Source organism: Morone saxatilis, unplaced genomic scaffold, assembly GCF_004916995.1.
Source record: "Morone saxatilis isolate NCDOM2014 unplaced genomic scaffold, NCSU_SB_2.0 Contig19, whole genome shotgun sequence".
Taxonomy (NCBI): Eukaryota; Metazoa; Chordata; class Actinopteri; family Moronidae; genus Morone; species Morone saxatilis.
Genome location: NW_023339751.1, coordinates 16,195,314 through 16,213,519, shown reverse-complemented (window position 1 = coordinate 16,213,519; position 18,206 = coordinate 16,195,314). Strand labels below are relative to the sequence as shown.

The 18,206-nt window shown below is 42.1% G+C and overlaps 1 protein-coding gene across 1 annotated transcript in view; it reads left to right on the top strand.

Annotated features, from left to right (window-relative positions):
- Positions 1–18,206, top strand: part of lrpprc (leucine-rich pentatricopeptide repeat containing) — a 49,176-nt gene that overhangs the window by 20,480 nt on the left and 10,490 nt on the right. Inside the window, exons 16-24 of the mRNA XM_035663835.1 lie at positions 1,983–2,107; positions 4,160–4,291; positions 8,931–9,002; positions 9,846–9,988; positions 11,828–11,945; positions 13,113–13,239; positions 16,151–16,239; positions 16,321–16,513; positions 18,057–18,184. Of these exons, the coding sequence (XP_035519728.1) occupies positions 1,983–2,107; positions 4,160–4,291; positions 8,931–9,002; positions 9,846–9,988; positions 11,828–11,945; positions 13,113–13,239; positions 16,151–16,239; positions 16,321–16,513; positions 18,057–18,184 (1,127 nt within the window). The remainder of the gene's footprint in view (positions 1–1,982; positions 2,108–4,159; positions 4,292–8,930; positions 9,003–9,845; positions 9,989–11,827; positions 11,946–13,112; positions 13,240–16,150; positions 16,240–16,320; positions 16,514–18,056; positions 18,185–18,206) is intronic.

The window sequence follows — 18,206 nt, the reverse complement described above, 5'->3', positions numbered from 1 at the left end:
AGAGACTGGGGGTGAGGCAAAATGAGCTTCCTTGTCTAATCCTTCAGGTTTCCACTGAGCAAAGCGCTCGTTTTTTTTTTTTTTTTCAGGGCTTAATTGGCTGGAAAGTGGCTGACATGCAAAGTTGAGGACATTAACAGGGCTGTGCGCCGCAGTAAATGGCAACGCAAAGTGACAGTTAAATTGTACCTAGGGGAAATTATCCATCTTTCGACATCCTTAGCTCTTTTTTGGGGTGGATCGGTGGGCGGAGAGAGGGGGAGAGGGAAGGAAGGTAGAGGGGGTGTAATTGCAACGCCGGGCCCTTTTTTTTCTTTTGCCAAGAGTGATGGGATGTTTTTTTTTTTTTTTTAGATGTCTCATTAGGAAGGAGGGATTATAAGTAGCTGTGGAGGAGCTTGATGGAGGAATGAATGAGGTGGACAGAAAGAAGGGATGAAACAAGTGTGAAAAAGGAGTTTTGAAACATCCACCAACATGACTTGGGTACGATGTGTAGAAATGGCTCCAGTGTAGAAAAAAAAAGCCACATACAACACAACAGTTAAGGCAATTGTTCATTAATAACAGATTTCTGCATATTTTTTTTATGTCCTTGTCTCAGTTTTTGGTTAAACCGCGTACGCATGACAGCCCCCTCGATCTCATTCGATCTCCACACTCTTTCTCTTATTTTCAAAAATCTCTTAGTCTCTCTTCTGTGTTGTTCAATCAGACTGTTGTGCAGTTGAATAGCCTCTTGACTGGCGCTGCTGAATAATGTTGTCCCTCTTCATTTCAATTAGCGGACCTCTTTACCTTCCAACCCTAATCACTCCATTCCTCCTCCCTCCATCGCTCTCTTCTAACACAAGGTCATACCATTTCCTGTTTTTTTTTTTTTTTCCCGGGGTGTTGGTCTTTTTGGGCATATTTCTCTTATCACACTTGTCCAATTGATTAGAGGAGAAAACACTTCCGAAATTATACCTATTTGCTCTCAATCTCTGTCTCTCTCACGCTCTGTCCATCTGTCTCTTTTTCACTTGCTTACTCTGCCCCCTACCTCCCCCATGGGTGCCCTATCTGCTTTGACCTCTGTGTGATTGACATGGTAATTACCCAATCAACAGATTGATGGCAGCGCTGTCACAATAGAGGGGATTGAAGTGGTCTCTCTCCCTCCCCTTTCTCATTCCCTTGCTTCCTTTCCCCCCCATCTCTGTCTCCCTACTTCTTGTTATCACTCCATCAGGCACACTCATCCTCCCTCTACGCGCTCTTTTGTTTGTACGTCCGCTCAGGAGGCATAGGAGGGATAGATCGAGCAAGAAAAGGATGACATGAGATGAAAGCAGTGAGCTGGTGGTGGGGTTTCTAATGTTGTTGCCATATTTCTGCTAAATTGCTCAGCTGGGGGCCGAGGTCATCGGAGGGCAGTGAGAGCTGACAGCATGAAATCAGAAGGAAGATGGTGAGGAGGAAGCAAGAAAGGAAGAGTGAAAGGAGGAGGGAGGAGATCAGGAGGAAAGGGAAATGAGAGGAAGAGGAAATGAGGGAAGGTTAAAGGTGGTTTGAAAGGACAAAAGAGGATAAAGAGCGAGACAAGTTGAAAGGCGTCAGAGGAGCTGAGCGGAGAGGGTAAAGATCAGCTGAGTCCTTTTGTCTGTTGCATTGCTTCCCCTCTAAAAGCCTGTCCAGAGAGACATTAGCCCCTCGCAGACAGGTGTGTGAGAGTGTGCCTGATTGTGTGAGAATGATGTATTGGGGCCAAAAGGCTTCATCACCCACAGTTGTGCTGTCATGAATTCAAAGGCCTGTATTGTTGCGGTAGGTCACAGTGCTCGAATAGGAGGTCGCAGGGTTAACACCCCATGATACACACTCTATTCTCTACCAGCACAATCCTGTACATGACTGATTTGACAGACCTGACATCTAACTCGCTCTCTCTCCTTCTCTCTCTGTGTGTGTTTTTTGTGTGTGTGGTTCCATGCCTGCAGGAAGGACCTGGCCGGAGCTCTGGAAGCAATGGAGACGATTCACAAGCGCTTTGGCTTCCTGCCCCGCATGCAAGATGTCACTGTTACTCTGGTGGAGATGGGAAACACCGAACTACTGCAGAAAGGTTACACATTTCTCTATCCAGCCCGCACACTTTGTCTTTCAGTGATATTTTTCTGATCCACCAATCTAGTTTTAAAACAATTAGTAAAGCAATTGGCTCACTTGGTAGAGCTGGCGACCATGGACAGAGTCCTGCAGGGGCCTAGGGTTCGAATCCGACATGTGGCCCTTTGCTGCGTGTCATCCCCTCTCTCTACACCCTTCCCTGTCTATCTCAAGCTGTCACTGTCAAATAAAGAAAAAAAAAAATTATTACCTTCAGTTGTTTGGACATTACGGTTCATGGTCAGCAACTTAAACCACTAGGCCACCAGGATGTCCTAGAGCCTGATTTTCATAAATGCACAAACATCACAAGGCTTATTATGTCCAAATAGCCTCATCATAGTTCAAAATAGCAGTACACACTGTCAATGCTTCTTGCAGCTATGTTAAAAAACACATTCACTTTAGCTCAGCTTGATCAAACTTTCTGTTTCTCCTGGTTGACTCTAACCTTCTAGTATTCTAGTGTTGGGGGGGAACTAATTCAAAATACCCATGCAGTGTTTGCATTAAACACGCACATAACAAGCGCCAACAATTCCAAGAGTGTGTAAGAGGACCAGAGGGTGAGAGAGGTTTAGACCAGGGTCATGTTGAAGCACGTCAGGTGATCACATTTTGAACGGTCTCCCTGTATGTCCACAGCAGCTCGGTGAAAAGGTCAAGTTCAATGTGCTGCAGGGGCAAGTGGCTCTGGAGTGCGAAAAGGTTGAAACCATGCAGTGGAGCACCTCTCCACCTCCCTTCCTCCCCCTTTCACCCGCTCCCTCATCCACCCTTCCCTCCCACCCTCGTCTCTGACACCCCCCACGAAAGGTGACAGACCCTCAGAGTCAGTTGATGCAACCTCAAAAAACAAAATGATTTTTACGATTGTCTGACAGAGGCCAGCATGTAAACCAGTGCCAACTAATCAGTGGATCTTGAAATAACAAATGATTCTGTCTCCCACTCACTCACACAAAGCAGTAAAGAGGGATGACTTATGACACAAACCTTGAGTCACACTTGACCTGACGGCATTATGAGTACATGTTGAGTGCCGCAGCCTGCTGCACCGTGGCTTGCTCCTGTGGACCCATGCTGTTGCAGTGCATGAATAGTTTGTAAACTCACCTTAAAATACACCTTCTGAAGTAAAGTGTACTGGAACCATCAAACGGGTAGACTTCCAACAGACTGGCCTTCAGTTGTCCAAAACACACTAAAAGCGTGACATGCCTCGTCAAATGATCTTGACTCGCATGTCTGACCTTGGTTTGAGTTCAAGCATCAACAGAAAAATAAAATGGAGGGTTTTGTTAGGTTCTGGCAACCATAGCAACCACTGCACATCATACATGATTTTAACCTGGAGGTTTCTGTCCTGGAACAGTCTACAGGAGTCTGGGAAGTGGAAGAAAAGCATAATAAGTTCTAATATAAGTTGCTATTATTGAGCCAGTATGATTCGTTCTTCCACCAGAGCTTCAGATAGGGATTTGCACGCAGAAAATCCGACTTAAATTTAGTCCATTTGGTCTGAAACTCGGTTCCAAAGTTGTCTACATTAGATGTAGACCACTTAATGAGTAAAGTTAAGCACATTGTTGTTGTTTTTTTGGTTTTTTTGTTGACTTCAGATGACAGTGAGTGAAAGGAGAGAGATTATTCTTTCCTCCCCTGCTTTGCTGAATATGCAGGTCCATTTGGATGATTGAAAGTGTGTGTGTGTGTGTGTTGGGGGGGGTACCTGTCCTGGAGCTGTTGGACAGAGATAGTACATAACGCTGAGCAGAGCGCTTTAGCAAGTTTACAATGAGAGCTTAGGCTTTCATTCGGGACTTGTGCGTGTTTGTTTGAGAGCAGACTTGATATTGCTGCTTTGTGCCTGGGACATTGTGCCAAATAATGGAATCAGAAGGAAAAGATGAGAGTGTAGAGTGTGTTTGTTCACATTGCAGGCATTTTTAATCATGACCTTTCTCTGCTCCCCCCGTTTGACTGTCTTTTTGTCTTTTCTCTTCAGCCATGGACTTTCTGTCCGAGAAACGAGGAGAGATGACCATGCTGTATAGTCTGTTCTTTGCATTCCTGCAGACCGAGCACTACTATGAGGCTCGTAAGGTCATTGAGGTAAGCACATGCATATTAAGGAACTGTAGAAGCCAGGTTGGGTTTTCTGATACTGTCTCCTCCTTTTCCCAGTTTTCAAAAAGTTTTTCATTAAAATATGTGGTTAATCGCTATTATTTCATCTGTTTTATCAGATAAATCTAAAAGTTTCTAAGTAGCAAGGGTATCATGGCCACATCCGCCCTGTACTGTACTAAAATCTGCTTCTCCCACCAAAGACATACATTTTTTATTTTCTGCTCTCAAGGTAAGAGAAGAATATGACATAAGAGCTCTCTTATGTCATATTCTCTCTCTATTCTCCTTTTACATGGTATTAACTGTGAAAAAATCTAAAGTGAATAGATCTGGTCTCTTTATTTAAAGCCTCTGTTCTCCTTTTTGACTACAACCCCACCTCCTCTAAGATTCTCAATCTTAAAAATAGTTAAATGGAAATCAGGATATCCAGGATGTAATTGCCAAATTCTTTTTGTTCATGCAGCTCATCTGACCTGAAATATTTTATTAATATTTATATCTTTGTTATTTTAAGTCCTGCTATAAGCCCTGTAGATTAGTGCGAGAAAAAGAGAGAGGCAAAGCGGGCAGATAAGAAGTGATTTTCACATGGATAAAACAAACGGCCGGTGAGGGACTGGATAGCAGGACAGAGAGATTGATGAATAAACAAATAGGGGGATGAGCCTGACATCAGAGGAATGGGAAAACAAGGCCATTATGTTGTCTGATCAGGATGAGAACAAAAGTAAGGGGGAAAAATACCTTAACTCCCTCGCACTGACTCTGCTCCCTCTCGTGTCCTGGTGTGCACTAAAAGAGGGATTTGTCCCTCTTGAGGATTTCTAAACCCTCTTAAATATTATAGACATGTTGTTATTGTGGCTCTCATTCCCCTTCTGCTAGATTGTATGGCTGTTATCCTACTTATAACAGAAAGCCAGCTACATGCCAGTGATGTGTGAGATTGGTGATGCTTTGTAAATGTACTACAGATGTACATGTTGTCCTTGATGTCAGTGGAAGATGACAAATGCTCTGCTGCGTTACCCCCATCTGTTGAGTTTTATTATGAAGGGTCGGCTGGTTTGTCATGGACACGCAACGCAGCGTGAGGTTAAACCTGCAGGTCTTTAAATGATACAGTATAAGCTTCAGAATGTACATTAAAACATCAGTTATTGTATGTACCCGTGGATTCACTGCCACAGCTGACTTATTTTTTTCTCAATTAACGACCTTAAACCCTGAAAGACCTTCTGTTATGTTTCTTCCTACATATGAGTGCTTTCTATAAACAGGTTAAGAATGTTTAAACCTTGAGCTAATAAATATTTCAGTATTTCATTGGTTCTCTTTTTCAATTAATTGAATCTAACAATTACTTTTTTGCTTGATAAAAAATGTAACAACATTAATATATATTGAATAAAGTTGTTGCAGAGAACATTTAAATATTCAGCAAATGTTGACTAACATTTAGCATTTATTTGTGAGTATTTGTGTGTATGTTTTTAAGCTCCATTTTGTGCTCTGCAAACTCCTGAGGGAAATATCGAGCTCAGTTAGCTGCTCAGTGTTCAAACCTTGTTTGTCTGATATTTGGTGCTTAGCAGGTATTGGACTTTGGGTTTATCTGAAACCCAGTTAAAGGTCCAGTGTGTAGCATTTAGTGTCATCTAGCAGTGAGGTAGACGTAGATTGCAACCAACTGAATACCACTCTTCTCACCCTTTCCTTCCAATTGTGTAGCAAGAAGTACGATGGCCACTCAACTTGCGAAAACGTCAAAAGGCACCATCTAGAGCCGGCAAGACTTCTTCTTCGTCTTTTCTTTTCTACACTAATGAAAACCTACCTATGAATATTAAATTCAGTTTCGTACAATATATCCTTCAAAATCTTACACACTGGTCCTTTAATTTGTGGGCCAGAAAACCCCAAAAGGGAACTGAAAGATGCTAAAATGCGTCATGCTGAGCTGAGGGAAAGCAGAACAAAAAGTCACTCAGAAGATATATTTCAAAAGCTGCTCCCCATTTCACCTGCGTCTCAAAACAGAAAGTTCACTTCTGAGTTGTCTGTTATACTTGCGGTGACGATGGATATAGTGCTGAGGATATATAATACAATAGCATCATATCTATCACTCAAATATGCATACACACACTCAAACACAAATACTTTTTTCCCCTCTGCGAGCGTCAAGTGGTAGTCCAGAGTGGTGTCTCTCTTTAGGCTGTGTTTGGTATAATTGGCAGCTGATTAATCACAGCTAATTAAATGTAATGATAGAGAAAGGTGGCCAATTTTGTGCTAAATGGTCAAGGTTAGGTAGAGGATTGTCAGGTGGCCGAGCCTATTATTGCTGCACGCGCATGTGTGTAATGGTCAAGGTTAGGTAGTATTGCTAAAGAGTGGTGAGCCATTATGTGTTTTTGTGTTAGGGAGAGGTGTGTCTGTGTCTGTTTTGCGTGCGTGTGTGTGTGTGTGTGGACTAAGTGGCCAGGTGATTAGTAGAATTAGAACATTAGGAATTGAGATGGAGGGGGTTTGTTAAGTGGAGGTGAGACAAGGTCGCCTCTGTCTTTTTCTTTTTGTGTACATAAGGAAGAGAGGGAAACCTGTAAAGATGTTTCAGCAGATAAAGGCCATACAAGACTCTAAAAGAGGCAGAGTGATGGATTGTAGTACACTTTGCTGTGTGTGTGTGGGTCAGATGATTGTCCTGATAATCTGACCTGATAAAATTTTTCCATTATCTCTTTGTGAAAGTGAGAGTGCTTGTGCCGTTATTCGTTTGTTTCTGCTTTGTATTCTTTTGATCCATCCATGCGTGTGTAATTTATGTGCTTTCTTATTTCTGAGGATTTAGTTTTCCACCCAGATTAGGGAGATTTGTCCTCACAGATTCAAAATCCCAGGCATATTTGTTTGTGTGTGCGTGCGTGTGTGTGTGTGTGTGTGTGTTTGCGAGTAGAAGTGCGAAGGCTGCTTTGAGCCTGCAAGACTTTACCAAGTAAAGAGAATCAGAGGCAAAAAGATGGAGCACTTGCACTGGGCCTTAGTCTCTAAGAAGATTAGGCAGACTGAGCGAGAGAGTGAGTGCAACACATTTTAATTTGTCCCTTTGGCTGGTTGGGTAAGAACATAATGCCTTTGCCTGGGCCGGATGGAGGGATGGAGAGGCTGGGAAAAAGACTGAGCAGGAGCTGGGGAGATTTGGAGGAAGGAGGAGGGATTGAGAGAACTGGGGATTGAACGAGGAAAGGATGACGGCAGTGAGGGATGGTCAGAGAAAGGGATGAAGTCTGTCTTTTCTTGACTTTCCCCTCCCTCTCACAGTATGATGGGCTCCCTTCAAAGAGGCCAGCGGGGATTGAGCGCTGTTGATCCCCCCCGTACAGATTAACTTCCTGGCAGATCGCTCTGTCTCCCTTTTTTTTTCTCCTCTCAACCAGATTACCAGGAAGAGGGCGAGATTTCTCAATCCTAGTCTTATTCAGATTGTATCAAAGCCCCAAGAGACAGATGAAATCCTGATCTCTGTTATTCCATGATAATAATCATCTAGTCACTCCACATATCAGGCTAAATCTTTGCTACACGAGCCTATCAATCTATGTCAGCCCCGTTATTGACAGCCCACACACTCTGTCTATCTGCATATCACTGGTGGCCTAGAAGTATTACAAATCATCCTCTGTTGGGATTTTATGTCAGTACATATTCTTATTGTTCTAGCGTTCTGTTCTGAATTGGTCTAACTTTAAATTTGATCTAAAGTTAAGAGTGTTCAGGCAGTTTTTTCTGTTTTCTCCAGTGCCTGACTAGCTCATCATTCTGTCACTTTTTTCCATACCAAACCCTTGTTTTGTTTTTTCCCAAAAAAATGTTGTCCAGCGTATCCTTTATTAAATTAGAGTTAGCAAAGCTCTGAAAGAGGCTACACAGAATTGTTTTTGACTCTATAATGGAAAATGATTTGTTTTCCACCCCTAGCAGTGAGCAGAGCCTCCTAATGTCGTCACTTCACCACAGATTCCACTCTGTACTTAGTGTTGAGGTTGGCAGGTGATTAAGTGTAGTGCCTGGTCTAAGATTATTTGATTATTATTTGATAGTTAAATTGCTCAAATAAAAATGCAAACTCTGCTGGTATTTGACTTCTAGTCTCCTAAAATACAGATTCAGATTTTTGTTTGGTCGGGATAGTGAAAGAGATATGCTTCTGAAATATATTACGCTACCCTAGCTTCAACAGGCGAGATTGATAACGGGCACTCCTCTGATGCCTAGTGCATGGCATAGTTTCTCTTTAGTGTGTGTTAATGTTTTAATTATGTTGTTCCTACTATTTCATCCTGACCTCACATTTGCTGTACTGTTGATGTAGGTCTGATGGCTTTAAAATATTCCAGGCTGGATTTAAAGGATAATTCTAGTTTATTATTAATTATTTTTGCGGATTTGGCATTATTTCTTCCTAATAATGACATTTGAAATACGAGTTAATTGGCTAAGATCTGGGGAACAACAGAAACACAACAATTAACATGAGTTAACAGGAACAAGGAAATGTTTAGTGCAGGCTGTCGATGGCTGTTATCTATCTACATCCTGGTTTCTTTCTTTGACATTGTGATCTTTTTTCCTTTTTGTAGACACCGGGCTGAGGGCACGGGCGCTGAAAACGCCTGCAGTGGTATGCAGAGAAATGCATTTCTCGAAGCCAGGTAACGCGCACACAAACACACACTCGGCCTTGAAGCTAATCAAAGGGGCCCACTAAGATGAAAAGACAAAAATAAATTCCAGCTTAAATATATATTTTGTTTGTTGTATAGATGAAAGCCCTTTGGAAGAAGATGGTGGACATGACGAGTTGACTGTTTGACTGTGACAGAAGAATGAGATGTACAGTTATATCCCCGTCCTCTGCGAGTAAAAGTCTCTTTTTTTTGTGTTTTGGTTTGTTTTTCTTTTGTTTATTTCTGTCATGACCTCCCACCTCTAGAGGTGTGTGTGTGTGTGTGTGTGTGTGTGTGTTGTTGTGTGTGTGTGTGTGTGTGTGTGTGTTGTGTGTGTGTGTGTGTGTGTGGTGTGTGTGTGTGTGTGTGTGTGTTGGTGTGTGTGGTGTTGGTCGTGTGTGTGTGTGTGTGTGAGAGATATGGAGAATGGGATCAGTCAGATGTAAGGGCAGAAGACATGGTGTGATTGCTGCAGTGGAGAGCAGAGCAGATAACAATTGTGATTGGAGTGTTAAAGCTGATTGTCAACCCTTTATCCCCACCACTTCCCTACACACACACACACAAACACACCACTAGTTAGTGTGTTTCCTAAATTACAGCATAGTTGAGGGTCAGTCAGTTGATCAGATTAGTGCTTTGATTGCCCTCTCTCAGCATGGAGCGCTTTGTTAGAAATTACTTTGTGGTGCAGGCTGAGTGGTGAGCTACATCCATTATGGACTGACGATACAACATGGGCCTGCGTATCATGACGTTCATAAAAAAAATTACATAAGAGCACACCTTTTCTCCTTTTCCCACTGCCTTGTTTCTTGTTGTTTTCAGAGGAGACAAACGACTGGAAAAAGGCACAAGAGGTGTGGTCAAAGATGGAGGAGGAGAACGTCACTCCCAAAGAAAGGACCCTGCATATGCTGGCAGACATCCTGAAGAGTAATGGCCAGGAGGTGCCGTTTGAGATCAATGAGGTAAAACCCCAGCTTTAAAATATGTATATTCCAGCAACACTCATTAGACAGATGTGCTATTCAAAAGAATAATTGCCAGGAGCATATGAAGGAGGAGATTCCCAAGAGCTCTGAAGAACTCAAAAAGTGCCTGAGGTCAAACATAACACACAACCATGCATCACTAATGGTTAAACACAAATTACAATGGTGCCTGTGTGTATATGTCTATCCTAAATCTTGAATTAAATGGAGGGTACCCTTGGTTAAAGCACTGAAATGATTAGTTGATAGAACAGATAATTCCATAAGACCATTTTTGATTAATCTGTTTTTAATTCTGTAATTAAACATTTATCAAAGAAAAACACAATCCTTTCTGTTTTCCCACAGCTTCTAAAATGTGAGGTTCTGCAGTTGTCATTGTAAATTGAATATTTTTTTTAGTTTTTGGAGCTTTTAGTATACAAAAATCTGTTTGTAGATTGCCACCAGGGAACTTGTGAGGACTCACCATTTTTTACTGATATGGTATAGATTAATTGATTTAGTGATAATGAACATAATCCTAAATTGCAGGCCTGCCTTAATATTAAAGGTGTCCTTGAGAAATAAATCCAATAATTCCAAGGCCAAATAAAGTACCTTATTTAGGTAGCAGACAAATTACACATGATTGTCAAACAACATAGGGACATACAAAGAGGTATTATAAATAAGAAATAGAATAACAAAAGCATAAATTACTGAAATAGAACTAGGACCCTTTAACTCTAACTATATATACAATGACAATGCCCAGTAATATTCTGTACAAGGCTTAATGTAGGTCTAGTGTATACTGTATATTGTCCTGTATTGCTGTGGATTGAGGAGCTGCATAGATAAGTACTGAGCATAACCAAATACAAACTGAAGCTGCACTCTATCATTTAAAATACAATCGTGTCATTCCCAATTATTATCATACTGCATGGATTAACCAAAGAGCCAGCTGACCCCAACCTCTGATCATAGGAGCTAACCCCAAAAAACCTCTCAAAAATCTTATCAACTGCTCTCTCCATACAGCCCCCCCATCCCACCCCACTCCACTTTAAGCCTCTGTTCATTACATGCAGAGGAAACAGGATTGAAGCTCTGATCTGAAGTGTGGTCAATCAGACCGGCTGGCTGGTGAAAGGAATTACTGCTTGATCTGTCTGTAAATCTGTAATGCCAGACTAATTTAGCCAGCAGCTAAATGGCACCATATGCCGCTGGATTCTAAGTTATATTTTTTTGTGTGTGAGGGCATCAACTGTATTCTGACCAAATGAAGCCAGACCAGACAAAACGAAGGGAACAGAATCTGAATATGTGTTAAAAAATGTTACGTATTAAAGACGGATGAATATTCTTCTATAGCTCCATTCCTCCCTGCTGCATTTTTTTCTCAGCTTTGCTTTGAACGTGAGCGTGCTCCAATAGCCAGAAGCATGATGAGACAGGAAGTGATTGCTGTTGCCTGGAGCGATGAACTTGGTGACCCTTGGGGCTCTTGAGTTGACACTCCCGCTTTGACACACACTCTCTAACACACACACTTTTCTTTTGCCCCTGGGGTGCCAGACCTAATTTGCCCCTAGCCAATACAGCTTAACCCCCTCCCCTCACTGCTACACGGGTGACCGAGCATTAGGGGACCCTGCCCTGCCGGCCCAACATTATTGCACAGTCATACACACATACACACACCAGCTCATTGCTGGAGCACACAGTTGACTGGTACACGGGCTTGCATGTTGGATGTAACTGTGTTTCGATGGAAACATCAGACTTAATTTTATCACTGTTCTCTGTGTTTGTGTGATTTTACAGACCTGGTACAAAGAAGCTGGTGACAAAGAGGTTAATCCAGCAACCGCACATGCATCTATTTCTAATGCTGAATTCCAAGACAGTCTGGTTAACCTCTGTAAAAAAGGCCAAGGCAAAGGTAAGGAGCAGGAGGCCCCAGTGTAGTTACATAGACATAAAAGACAAAAAGAAAAGACAAAAGAAGCTGGTTTGAAATACTCAAACCATACCAGATGGTACTCAAACCATCTGAGGTGGGTGAAGTTTCCATTTGAAGCCACAATAAGATATTTTTGACCATTAGGGGGCAAAAACACGTTGGCAGCCCTGATATACTTTTAGCTTATCAATTTTATCTTTGCAAATAATTTCTTATTAGAGCATACAGCACAATCAGCAGCACAGGCTTCCCGTGGTTCTAAAATGTCCTGAGAAAAGTAGTTGTATCTGGAATGTTTAGCTTCCCAGATACTTTACCTTTTATTTACTCATTCACTTTGCTCTCTGCTGATGCAGCTGTGCTGGGCAGGTAGTGTTAAGTGGGATTTTCTGCTTGAAACAGCATTTTATATGGCACTGTTGGTGAGAGCTGCTTGGAGGCATCCATACAGTATAATTATGGATATGTAATTGGATAACCAATTCTTGAGCTAAAAAAGACTAAAGGTCGAGTTATGTTCGACACAAATTGGTCCACAGTGGTGCCTGCAGTCATAAAGAGGGGTGATATGCAATAAATGTTCAGATATGGGGAAAATTATGCACACTTTTAGATAATCTTTCTTTGAAGGCGTTTAAAGTGCACCTCTGCATAGCTTCTCACCTTTGTACACCCCACTGGATGCTGCATGAAATGGGCAGGCTTGTTGGATTGTGGGTAAGGGGTGTTAGAAATTGTTCGACCATCTGACAGGCAGCTCATTTGAAGAATACTGACACCTTTAAAAGCTAAGAGCGGCAGGAGTTGAGTGTTGAATCTCAACAAGTATTCGCAACACTTAACACACATTACAAAGCCGTAAATGACCCAGTGTTAATATAAAAAATATCTTGCTTTATGGGGCTTCGGACTTCAAACTACTCACTAGCTGTTTGGAGAGATCTACTACAGGTAGAACCGAATTTGAATAATATACATTTTAGAGAAGTGAAATGACGATATTAACATTGTATTTCAGCACTGTAGCAGTCTTTGCAAAAGCGCATTCATCTTATTAAACCAATAAGATTATCTCTAATTATGTTTTTCTTTATCTTGTCCTCCCATCAACTTTTTTCTTTTTCTCCTCTTGTTCTCTTCCTACAGAAGCCTTTGAGTTGCTGAAGGATGCCAATGAAAAAAATGTGTCATTAAAAGCTGTCTCTTACGACCACGTGATCCGTTCCCTGTTGGCCAAGGGATTCTTGGAGGAGGCCCTGACAGTCATAGACATGTAAGTGCTTTTACATCTCAATCTGCAACGGGAAATGGCACTCTTACCAAAACATTAATGTTTATTCCGTTATGATACTGGCCATAAACAGTATATGTAAGTATGTTTGTTTCAGGTAAAGTATCAGGTTTGGCTCCCTGTATTTTAACATTTTGACCTGGTGTCTAATTTGTGATAACCAACATCCCTTTTGTTAGTTGAATCAAAACAATCAATGCATGAGAATATTATGAAACAGTCCCCTTCGCAGGCTGCGCCGCAGTGCATCTTGGTTATAAACACAACAAACTGACAAATTCAACATGTAGTGTGGTTAATGCTCTGCTACTTTCCCTCCTCCTCAGTATGTGGCAATGGGTCACCTCAGGCTAAAACTACATCTCCTCAATAGACATGAGGATTATAAACTGATTGTGTGCTAACACACTCAGCCCTGCTGGATACGAACAGTGGTTCTTACTAAGCCCCAAGATACACACACCCATGCTCGGATGTACAGATTAATTTTGGTTTTCTGGGAAGCGGGTGACTTTGCCCAAAAACATCAATCGTCTTCCAATTAGTAATGTATCATGTGTTGTTGTGTTATGGGGGCCATATCAGGGCTCGAGCCTGGAGACAAGTAGACAGAGGTATTAGAAATCTGAGCTTAGTGTGCCTCTGATCTTCTATGTTCTGTTTGTCTTTTTAGGTAATCTCCTCCTTTTCCTTTTCTTTCATCTCCTTTTGTCCCCGTCTTTATATCACTTTCTCTCTGCAGAGAGAAGCAAAGTGTCCCACAAAGAGATAATAATATAATGACATGATACAAGAAAGAAGAGATGCAGTTACTAATTTGTAGGGAAAGAAAAAAATATGTAAAAACATCTATTACACTATCAGTCTCTTCCCTGTTTTCGGCTCTCTACATGGTTCACTCTCTTATGTTGGGAGAAATAATCGTATCAATTTAAGAGTCCTGTTTCAACAAGCGCGAGGCAATACAAGTGATAACCCATCTCCAGTCTCTGTTTGAATTGGTTTATGGCATCCCTGCCTGGATAAAAGCTTCGTTTATCTGCACTCCAAATGAGAAGTGAAATGAGCTGAGAGGAGAGTCGAGGAAAGATGGAAACGGGGAGGAAAGGAAGGAGATAAAAAGAGCTAAATAGGAAAGGAGAAGTGAACAAGGGGGAGGGCTAGATTTAATCACGTACGAGGTTAATGAAGACGCTATAGGCATTAATTCTCTGTGTGTGTGTTTGTTTTTGGGTTATTGTACGATTGAGCAGGTGTTAATGCGAGATTAGGATGGAGGGGTGATGATGATGGAGGGATGAGAGAGAGAGAGAGATAGATAAAGGGAAGAAGTGGTTGATGGATTCATTGGCTAAAGCACAATACCCCTAGAAGGAGAAGACGAGAGAGCGGCAATGAGTGTGTGCGTGTTGGGAAAAGGTGAGTGAGAGACGGCCTCTGGAGATTTTCTTCCACCCGATAAGAATAATTCTGACCCCACACCCCCACTCCTCGGTCTTCACGGCAATCCGCTGGCGACCCTGTTACCGCTCCAATCTCCGCCGTGACCCTGTCACAGCGGCTGCCGGGTGCTGCTTGGCCTGGTGTCGCCGTGGTGATAAGGATTGCCAGCCTGATGCTCAATTGAGCGGACAGATTAATCTGGTTGCAGGGCTATAATAAGAAATAAATATAAAAAAGACGAGAGGCAAGCTTGATTGAGGTTTTAGTGGCACAGAAATGAAAAGGAGGAGGACTGAAAAGAACAGCAAATAGACGGGGAGCGGGGGTAGCACCCGGAGGCCTCGAAACTGCAGCGTTCAGCCTGTCCCAGCATCACCCTCCCACATAATACCACACACAGATATACAAACACACACGTGCAGTGGCTCAGCAAGAAGTAATCAACTGTTTGATGTCTGTATTATTTTCAGGGTCACAGCAGGCGTTTTACAAGAAGCTCAGACTTGCCGTCAATCACATTTGTTCCCATTGTCTTGTCTGTGTTCTGTCTTTCAGCTCCTGTGTTTATCCACTCTGTCTCTATGGAGTCTAAAAATTCTAACGATGCCACAGAGACATTAACTCAGTAATCACAGATTGTAAAGATTTGCTTTTAATGGTAGAGTACAGTTCAGCTCTAAAGTTGAAAGTAATGGACTTGGGAAGAAGTCACACTCAGATATGAATGAAATCTTCTCTCGTGGTAATAATCTCTCACAATATCAATAATGGATTTACGATTTTCTTCCGTTTTGCTTCATACCATGGTAAAAGCCCGTCCAACTTGGGATGACATTACAATACCACATATAAATGACAAAAACTTGTGATAAAAGATGTCCAACAGTTGACATGCTCTCTACTGTTGCATGTTCCTAAACAAAAAAGAACATAAAACCTGTTCATCACAAACAGGCATACAGTATACATATGCAACACAGTTTCTTACTCTCCATGTATTGTTCAAATCATCTGACAATGATATAGTACATTTTACAGAAAGTTAATGAAAAACACTCAGATAAAACCAACCGAACTCCACAGCCGCTCTAGTTGGCCCGTGAAGCTGTACTCAGGCACAGCAATGATTGGAGCTAACTGCTAACATCAGTGTGCCGGCATGCTCACAACGTGCTGATGATTGGCATGTTCATCATCTTAGCTTAGCGTGTTAATGTAATGCTAATTAGCTCTAAATGCAAGAGTTTCATCCTCTGGGGACCATGAATGTCTGTACAAAATTTCAAAGCAATCCCTCCAATAGTTATTGCGATATTACAATCTGGAGTAAAATGGCGGCTCAGAGCCATGCTGCTGGTGTGGCTTATAACTTATAAAGAAAATGTCGTCATTTGACCAATTAAAGAAGTGTACTGTTGATACCAAACCAAGAAAATTCTGTCTCTTTCAGTGCTATGTCTAATGTGCCAGGCTTCATCGTGAAAGAAATGGCCAACAATTTGCTCATCGTCACATACAGCAAGCAAGGCAGGGCTAAAGGTAAGAAACAGATATGTGTGGGTAAACATTCATGTATACTCATTTAATACACACACGCTCACTTCTTGCACTCCTTTACAGAGGCCTTTGAGAAACTGAAGTCTATGCTGGAGATGAAACAGTCGCCCTCGCAGCTTGCCATCACCAGACTGCTTCAGGCCTATGGAAACCAGGGCGATGTGGCGGGTGTCCAGGAATTGCAGTCATTGTTAAATGACAGCAGTCTAGCTAAGATGTTGTTTGTCAACAACACAGCCCTGGCACACATCAGGAAGTAAGACTGCTAAGTGTGTTTATGGCAGTTTATTAATAGGCATGTGAAGACTATTTTTGAATTGACTTTTTTGGTTTTTTGTTTTCTGCCAACAAAAATTTAGCCCTCAGAGTAATTTGAAATATCCCATAATCACATAAAAGTCTACACAAAAGGGCTTTAACTAATGCGGTAAGGGTCATGTATGAGTCACATTAAGGCATATGCTGCCTTTCAGGTATTTCCCTAAATTTGACATTTCAAAAAAGTCATATCACCACCAGTTCTTGCAGTTGACCACCAACCATGTATAGTCAAATGGAGGCACAAAGCACTGTAGGGCGGCATGTTACAAAACATTATAGTTTCAATTTATGAGGCAATTTACAGTACAGGGTGAAATCTTTTACACTATTTTGTAAACTTACAATAAACAGTTTGATGCAATACCAGCAGCAGAGTGTGACAAGACCCAGGTTGACACATTAAAGTAAAAACCTACAGGGCGATTGGGGCGTCAAATACAAATAGGGAACACAGGCGTAATAGGATTATTCATGGATTCCTTTTAATGTCATGAAAACACCCATCCTCAAATGCTGCTTTGTCGCTCCTCAAACAACAGAGAACAAAATATGAAGCACATTGTGCATCAAACTTTTATTGCACCACTTGCCGCATTAGCGCTGTCCTCCAGCTCGAGCGGCAGCGTCCCCATGCCAACTCGGAGGGACAGCAGGAAGTGAAGAATAGCAAGACAGTCTCACGCCCGATTGGCCACCGTGGCGCGGGCCTGTCAGCTTGAACCCTGACCTCTTGGAGCTGCACCCTGAGCGGCTCTGACACGTGCGTCCCCGCTCTATCTGAGTCAAGCTGACTGGTTAAGAGCCAGGGCGGAAAAAGCAAGCAGGCCCGGAAAGCAGAGCGCCACATTTAGAGGGGCCCCCCGCTGAATTATTCAGACGGTCCCAGTCGTAACAATCAGCGTAGATATGTTCCCCCCCACCTCTGGACACTCTCACATATACATACACAGAGACGCACACGCACCCTGTATGTTAAATATTCATTACGACTGGTGACGGTGGGGAGGGAGCAGGGAGCGTAAAGTGTTAGTAGCGAGCTCGGGTTGCCAGATTGAGTTGTTTTAGATTTGTAGTGCTTTGGTGTGCAGGCTTTGTTCGGTTGTGGCGACCTCAGCAGAAAAGCGTTTCCCAGTATGAGTATGTATGAGTTGTTCTGCACTCTGTGGGACGTTGTAAAGGACAAAAAATAAAATCAATATCATTTTAATATTAAATTACAAAACATGCTGAAAAACAGCATATGGGAGCAGTTCATATTCTTTTAATCTGGCCAGTTTCTTAGAATATATCTTTTGCATATGTTCTTCCCCTGAGGCGTTCAATCACACCTTTAAAGATTAAATCATGAGTCATGGTTTGTTTCTCCTGTTCCCTGTTTATCTGTTTGAAGATTAATCATGCACAGGTTTAGTTTGTATCTGTCCGAACTGCACTAACCCTTTCTTTCCCTCTCACTCATCAATTCTCACCCTTTTCAGTGGCAATGTGGAGTCAGCAGTGGAGTTGTTGGAGGAAGTCTTCACTAATCCAGACAACCAAAACGCCGGTACAAGCTTTGTCTTCAGAAAAGTGTTGGAAGAAAACAATGACAAAGCCTTAGACAAGTGTAAGACACACACACACACACA